This window comes from Anopheles bellator, chromosome 2 (genome assembly GCF_943735745.2).
Source record: "Anopheles bellator chromosome 2, idAnoBellAS_SP24_06.2, whole genome shotgun sequence".
Taxonomy (NCBI): domain Eukaryota; kingdom Metazoa; phylum Arthropoda; class Insecta; order Diptera; family Culicidae; genus Anopheles; species Anopheles bellator.
This window is the reverse complement of record NC_071286.1, coordinates 71,976,138-71,983,782: the sequence shown is the minus strand read 5'-3', so window position 1 is coordinate 71,983,782 and position 7,645 is coordinate 71,976,138. Positions and strand designations below refer to the sequence as shown.

Genomic DNA, 7,645 nt, shown 5'->3' with positions numbered 1-7,645 from the left:
ATAATCACACAACACACAGTGTGTAAAATGCATTCCACCGAATAACGAGAGGTAAACGAAAACATTAAACATTTTGCGAACTACTTTAGCTCATCGTAATCGTTTCGTAAGTCGGTTTGAGCCAGTCGAAGGCATTAGAAAAGTATATTTTAAATGTCAAAAGACATATCGATTGCAGTTTAAAGCACAAAGCCGTTAAGAAGCATACTTTTAACGCTAGGATTTATGTGTATCATAATTCATTTCTGGCTCATCCCACTTTTCACCCCAAACGTTGAGTACTGTAAACGTCCCGTTTTCATTCGAAAGTACAACACTAAAATAGAAACACCAGTTTACAACATGGAACGGAAAACAGTTTCCATACGCATTGGCAATAACAAACAAAACCACAATGGGAACGAATATCGTCGGCATTACAATTAAATGTGATTTAAACGCGCATCGATCGGTTGATTTGCTCTTCTACAATGTTTGTGCTTCATCGTAGAGTGGGTTGGTCCACGGGTTATAGGCACAGTGACACGTTGGAAAAGTGATAAACAGCTAGAGTGAACACTGCTAAATTCAACACCCCTAAAACAAATCCAACCAAACCCATTTAGAAAAGCAAAGCTCGATGTTGTTATTAGAAAATTCGTAGGAATAAATGAAGACACTTACACTGATAAGAAACATAGCATGAAAGGGTGGCATCTTGAAGGTGGGGAGCGAAAGCGACCCCTTGCTGGTAGAATACCGAATGGGAGAAAACAATTAGCAGTAGCATTAGGAAGGTAAAATTGCAAAGCAACAATCGTAACTCTGTGTGTCTTCGGTACGCATCAGTCTCGGAGAGTGTTAACAGTTTCCCCTCGTCGTCGTTCAAACCAAACACAAGCAAAATGGGTACTGGAGAAGCCTGATTGTGTATAAAACTCCTCTACAGTCTCAAGATAGTCGCAGTAGCAGTAACTAATCCTTAGAACGAGTACCAGAACCTACCAAGTCCGGTCGACAACGGATGACAAAACCTAGCCGAACTCTTTTAGTGATATTATTTTTCTACTGACTGGTGGATTTTTATACTGTCCCCTGGCCACCGTTTAACGGTACGGCGCAAAACCACGATAACTTAAGTACAAAATCGATCACGAAACGATTCGCAGCACGTACGGATTCATTCAAATCATTTTCGCTTCATTTCACACCAAACTGTAAACCACCCAGTAGATGAGTTAGAACCAATCCGCCGATCCGGCCGGCCCAGCCACTTCTCTAATGTAGGCACACACATCGACTAATGGGAGTTTGCGATGGAACTATTGCGGTGAAATAAAGCGGCCAAGTGCGGCAAACGGTCAAAGCGTGATTCTCGTTTGATTATTTTCATTCAAAAGCGGCTGTCCCGTCAATCAATCAAAGCGTTGACAGAGTAACTACAAACGCGCTCAAAAATTGATGCCATAAATGTTGCCCGTAAGCCTCTGGAACCGGAACACATTCGAAGCACTCGCAGCCATGCGGTTACTCGGCGTATTGGGGCTCTTGCTTCAGTGTGGCTCAAACAGTGATGCCCTGGGAACATGTACGGTCCAGGGCAGAAAGATAACCCACCGGTTCCACCTACTGCGACACTGCCAAAGATCGGACCGGAACATCGTCGGACTAGCGAGTACGCGAACCGTACGCGAGTGCGCCGATTTGGCCCGCACAACCCAAGGACTGGCTTTCAATTATGCTCCGACGGGGCGCAACGGGAGTAATTGGTACGACGTGGTCAACGAGGTGACCGGGAACAATAGCACCCCTGCGCCGTGGAAGACCACCACCACGACCAGTTCACCGTTTGCGGACTTGTACAACTGCCAAGTGCTGGACTGTCCCGAGTATCGCAATTTGTCGACGATCGTGAACGATACCCGCTTCGATTACTATACCCTCTACGGGAGGGTTCTTCGTAAGTAAACATCGACCTAGCTCGACGGCTACCGTTTGCTGATCTAGTTCACATTGGTGTAGCTTCAACAAACGCGACGTGCGTTCCGTCGATCGGTGTGTTTCTGTTCGAGGACACGAAATTGAACTACTCGAGGGCATACAACGCGTGCCAAACGTTCGGTGGTAGTCTTGCACACGTGGCCAGTGACATGCGAACATTCCACCTGTCTCGGATTATTTCGGATGTGGCGAGGGGTAATGAATCCTCTGCAACCGAGTACTACGTCGGTCTGAATGAGTCGATCTACGATCGGTTTTATACGTCCGCGGACGAGCGGCTAGAGTGTTTCACCTTCCGTGCCTGGGCCCCTGGACATCCGGCGTAAGTATCGGCCAAGCTGCGCTTTTCGCGATCGCTCTAACTTCTTGTTTTCCCCTCCCGTCAGAAGGAACCGAGTGCCGGGGTGTGTTGCGCTGACCGGCGAAGGATCCTGGAAGGTGTTTAATTGCAATCGACCCCTGCCGTACATCTGTGAGCTACACACTTCCGGCCCTGCCATGTTTAAGCCCAACGTTCGACGCAAGTGTTCGGTGAAACGACCCAACAATCGGCTCGGGGCCACTAGAAAACGGATCAATACATAGAAACCTGCGCCCTTTTTGGTGTCTTATTTATTAGAACAATCTGCTGCTTGTAGCGACGCGTGGCGCAAAAAGACGGTAAACTGTAAAATGTAGCTATCTTTGGCTTGCTTTAGCTTATAAACATCGTACCACTCCGTTGTGACACGGGAAAACGACGACGACGACGACGACGACGGTGGCTACTCTGGCTACTCCGAAGAAAACACAGAAAGTCGATTGGTGATCGATTCCACACTCAATTCGCCACTTGCCCGCCCGTTGGCTGAACGCTTACGAACTATTATTGAAACATGTTAAGCGTAATGGTTTGTCCGAACGCCCGCCATCCATTGGCTACATCCTCGCACTGTGGTGCACTGTGGGCCCCTGTCCCCGGGAAAATCCGAATCGCGGTCTGTGATTGTGCTGAATTGCTGCATGCTGAGGCGAAGTGCAACGTCTTTTGGGAGGCCCGGGCCGGAACAGCACCCCACGAGTTACTTTTTGCCCTTCTTCACCAACAATTCGTCGATGGCCTTCTCGACGTCGGCGAAAATGTCTTCCGGGGCGCGCTCCGCGTTGATCTGCTCGGAAACGAAACTGGAGGTTAGGAGGCAATGTTCGAGAGGCTCCCGAAGTAGCTAGTTACCCGCCGCAGTTGCGTTGGATACTGAACGAGGATCTTTTCCGTGTTCTCCCGGAAGGTGGCAATGCGTGTCTTGAGCGTATCCTCGTTATCATCGGCACGGACGGTGGCCGATTCGGCTGCCCGTTTCATGATGCGAGCGACCAGCGTTTCCTGTGTGAGATGTTAGAAAAAAAAAAACAGAACATTGTTTCACTCGCAAAGTTTACCTTTTCCCTACATTGTGCCAGCCGCTACGCTACGCTGCACTTTTCGGCCGTTCGTCCTTGGCTTTTCTCATACACGTCATGCAAAACTTCCAACCATCGACATCTGCCTGTCAGCCGCGTGTTAATTGCGATTTTTATTTTATCGATATGGCCCCACTCGAAATGTGGGCCAACTGCAACCGTTGCAACCGAAAGTGCATTTGGCTCAGTGCTTTCTCGGGCTCGCTTGAACCAACACGCCCTCGAACAGAAACCGGCAACGAAATGGCCAATTGGGGGGGAATCAAAATTGGAAGTAAACAGTAAGTGGAGCGTGCCGTGAAATCGGGTGCCAAATAAATCAATTGCTCCGTGCTCTCGTCACTTAGGCCTCCGGCAAACAACAAGCAAGCTCCGATGCGTTTCTCCGAAACGTTGACGGCCGCTTTGGCGAACCGCAAGAACAAGTACAAGGACGTTTCGAAGGACCTGAATGGCCGGATCAACCGCGAAGAGCTGGACGACGAGATCTGCGTGCCGAACTACAGCATACGCAAGATCAAGGCGATGATCGTGCGGGTCGTCAAGCAGCAGTTCATTGTGCGCAACGAGGACGGCGATTTGCTCAAGTGGGTCTACGATCCGGCCAAAAATCTCGAGATGAGCCAAACCATTGCCAAAACGGTCAAGGATCGGCTGCGGAATCTCAATCTGCCCCGCTACCGGTTCGTGTGCCTGTGCTCGGTGGTCGAGAAGCAGCTCCAAGGGCTGCACTACAAAATGAAGTACATCCTCGACCCGTACAAGGACGACTACGTCCAGTACGTACACGACGGGGCCATCTTCTGGATCATCACTACCGTGTTTCTGGTGCACAAGGATTAGGGGTACTTACGTTGGAGCACTCGAAGTAGAGGATGATGTCCACCGGCGCGATGAACTTCTCAAACTCCGGTCCCTGCGCTGGTTCCCGCGGGTAGCTAAGGTAGGTGTTGTGCATTCACAATCAACATCAACGAACCAAACGGACAGCGAAAACGGACAGCTTACCCATCGATCAGATATCCGACCGTTCCGTTCAGTGCCTTAACCATGGCAGCCTCCAGCAGCTTCAGCACGGTCTCGTTCGGCACCAGGATGCCCTGCTTCATCATGTCCTGCAGCTCCTTGCCCTTCTCCGAACCGGACGCCACCTCGTCGCGCAGCAGATCGCCGGTGCTGAAGTGCGAAAAGTTGTACTTCGCCACGATCTTCGCACACTGGGTGCCTTTGCCGCAGCCAGGCCCGCCGAGGACCCAGATGATCGGTACATTGGCGTCGCGCATCTAAACCCAAACCAGAAGATCGATTCCTTTTTGTGATTTACATTTCGACAGACACAGAACTGAAAACAACATCCTGTCGGCTGATTACGAGCAAACAAAGCCACGATCGCATGAGAGGAGGATTTTAAAGCGAGAGTTGAAGCGTTATTGTGATGCGCAACACAGATCGTAGTGGAACCAGTTGAGCCAGACAACAAAAACGATTGCAACTTACGTGGCCACCGTACGTGGGCTGCACAGCCGGCGAGCTGCTACCGGAAGTGGCGGACTTTTCCTTGGCTTTCGATTCATGCTCCAGTGCCATCTGGTGGCACATGAATAACTAAGCGCACACGCAACAAGTGATCGCGCGCCGCCAAAATGAGGAGACAAAAGTAGACGCAACGTAATTGCATAACCGGGACGGACCCCCAAAAGCAGCTAGGGAACTGTGGCCCAATGGCGTGCCCATCAGTGAACAGTTTCATAGTGCGTTTGGCCACTTTCCATTACATTCAAATAGCTGAAAAACCCAACCGATGTAACGTTTGGATGGTCCCTCAACTTAGCAATTTAATAGATAATTAGAGGCACCTTACGCCCTCCTGATAGGCGCCCAAAGAAGGGCGTTCCTAAAAATAGTGACAAACTCGGACAATAACACACCTGCGATCGATTTTTTATTTTCCCGTGCATTTGAAAAAAAACCAATTGGACCCACGAACTGCCAACAGTAATTTGGGTAATTTAACCCCCTTCATGTTTACAGAAGAAAAAAAATCACTTTTTCAATGTCTTGACCTTCTTTCTGCCGACGAAAACGCGGTGGGGGTCGGATTTTCAAACGAGCCGGCTTATTTTTAGACAATCACCAATCGACCAGCTTCGAGATTGGCGTGTACAGATCGTGGCTGGGCCTAGAGAACGCCGTTAACGACACATTTCACATTCCCGTGCGGTCACGGACGTGTTCCTGCTGCAGTGTGAACCCTTGTAAGGCGAGAGGAATTGGTCGATTTTAAGGGAAAACGAGTTGATTCAATACTCTGCTAGTGGTTCAAATTCTGTTACGCAATAGTTTGGGATGATGAAAATGGAATCAGAAGCTATTCTTTTCAATACTTTTCACACGAAACACCATTGGACCAGCATTGGAGCATTGTGCACTAACTATGACAGGATGGGGGGCCCCAGATGACGCTTACGAAATATTATTCACAATCATGAGCACGGAACGGGTTGTAACGGAAAGCGCTATGGAACGCAAACCACCCCTGCGGTGGCCTTATTGGGGCCTTCTTCTTCACTCACCATTATGACGAACTTTATGAGACTAGCTTGCTGCACGAAATCCACAAGTAATACTGAGCTTAGCTAGTGTAAACGCGAGCTCCTAAGCCGCCACTAAATATTCGCAATTACGGCAGATCTGAGCACGGTCAGTTTCGCACTTGCGTGTGTGCGTTTGAATTGTTTGTCGGGAGTGATCGTGCGTCGGTGTCGATCGTCGGTAAGGTCGGTGTTTATTTTTGTTGTATACCACCACAACCGTTCGGCTAGGGCTAAGTGAATCAATAGAATAAACCCGTTTGCATGAGTGCGGTTTTGTTGCGCCTGTGTAGTTGTGAAAGGGCAACCAACTGTTTACGATCGGTAAACAAACACCAGCTTGAAGGGGTGTTTAGCACTTTACACTGGAACCAGATCTAGTCGATAAGATGAGATTAAATAGTCGAGTCAACAAGACAGTGAGTGAGAACTTCCCGTTTGTGTGAATGGATGTACCTCAATTAAGGTGTCCCCGTTATCAGTTACCTTGCAGCTGCAACGTTCTATTGAACTGCCTCTGCCAGCAAATGAAACACAATAGGGGCTTTAATTGTGGAAAGTGTTTTTGTAGGTCACCAACAACTCTATCAAAGGAAACACACTAACTAAGGTGTAGAATAAAACCCTTTTGTAGCCGAAATAGAATTCAATAAATTACAGCCAGCCATTTATTTCCATGTAGCTGTTTCCAGGCCCTAGCTTTTCTTGAAAATCATAAATTATGAATGACATAACGTTATCTCAAGGTCACACTGCTCTAGAACTCTGACACATGGCTGTTGACGGAGTTTCCTTGAAAACTGCATAAAGCATGAGCTTGGCCCATCTGACACCAACCGATTATGATACCAGGATACCAACATGCCACACGTACGACGCGAAGGCAAAAAAACACAACGATCAATAGAGTAACACAACAAATAGCTTTCCCGTACGGGTTTCCAATACTACACGCGTGTTGCTAACATTCAATGGCCCTTGCGTTAGACGCACCTTTCAAACCGTACACTTCGTTTCTGGATCGAAACTCTCGTACTGAACGGGCGAACGATTTTTGTAACCACAACCCAGTTTTGTGCAGCAAATTGATGACTAAAATTATGAAAACTTTGTTTACATCGATATCCCCTTACTACTCGCGTGAGTAGTAAACGATTCTCTCCGAGACCCTTTTCGAGAGCGAAAAAAGAGAATTTTAGTGCACCGAAGAGAATAAAAGGACAAGAGAGCAAGACACGAGAGGGAGAGAGAGATGCATTTCTCTCTCGAACGGAGAGACTAACCGTGAAGATTGATCCCCGTTTAAAAGGATGACGGGAGATTCGCAATGAAAATGCCACGGGTTACTAATGAAAACCTAGATCTAGATCTTTTATTTCAACGGTTCCGCATGGATGCTTTTACAATCGTTAATATGGTACAACAAGGGTCGTGAAGGCGTTGCGGTGGAATACTACCAGAAAAAAACGGTGAAACCTAACGCCAAACATGTCTGCCTCGGGCCCGCCAGCTACGAAAATTGTTGCCCTTGCCCTAATATTACTAATGATTTGTTGCATTTGCTTGCGCCTCCCAGTGGTGCATCAGACAAACTTTGTAACACTTTGTAGCTGGTTTTCCTTTTTGGCACAATG

At 48.1% G+C, this 7,645-nt stretch overlaps 3 protein-coding genes across 7 annotated transcripts; 2 read left to right on the top strand and 1 right to left on the bottom strand.

Annotated features, from left to right (window-relative positions):
• Nucleotides 1-1,500: 1,500 nt before the first annotated feature.
• On the top strand, nucleotides 1,501-2,565 carry LOC131207983 (uncharacterized). The gene is made up of 3 exons (XM_058200622.1): nucleotides 1,501-1,939; nucleotides 2,002-2,302; nucleotides 2,367-2,565. Exons 1-3 carry the CDS (start codon nucleotides 1,501-1,503, stop codon nucleotides 2,563-2,565), a joined length of 939 nt encoding a protein of 312 aa, XP_058056605.1.
• On the bottom strand, nucleotides 2,559-7,126 carry LOC131206902 (adenylate kinase isoenzyme 1). 5 transcript variants are annotated; one of them, XM_058199496.1, is made up of 6 exons: nucleotides 7,005-7,022; nucleotides 4,918-5,025; nucleotides 4,429-4,703; nucleotides 4,274-4,358; nucleotides 3,194-3,343; nucleotides 2,559-3,128 (listed from the first exon to the last, which is right to left on the bottom strand). In XM_058199496.1, exons 2-6 carry the CDS (start codon nucleotides 5,017-5,019, stop codon nucleotides 3,042-3,044), a joined length of 699 nt encoding a protein of 232 aa, XP_058055479.1. In that variant the 5' UTR covers nucleotides 5,020-5,025; nucleotides 7,005-7,022; the 3' UTR covers nucleotides 2,559-3,041. The 5 variants fall into 5 exon arrangements, with proteins under 5 accessions (XP_058055479.1, XP_058055478.1, XP_058055477.1 ...); XM_058199495.1 differs by lacking the exon at nucleotides 7,005-7,022 and adding an exon at nucleotides 5,994-6,325; XM_058199494.1 differs by lacking the exon at nucleotides 7,005-7,022 and adding an exon at nucleotides 5,902-5,922.
• On the top strand, nucleotides 3,664-4,263 carry LOC131206903 (uncharacterized). The gene is made up of 2 exons (XM_058199499.1): nucleotides 3,664-3,701; nucleotides 3,768-4,263. Exons 1-2 carry the CDS (start codon nucleotides 3,664-3,666, stop codon nucleotides 4,261-4,263), a joined length of 534 nt encoding a protein of 177 aa, XP_058055482.1.
• Nucleotides 7,127-7,645: the final 519 nt, after the last annotated feature.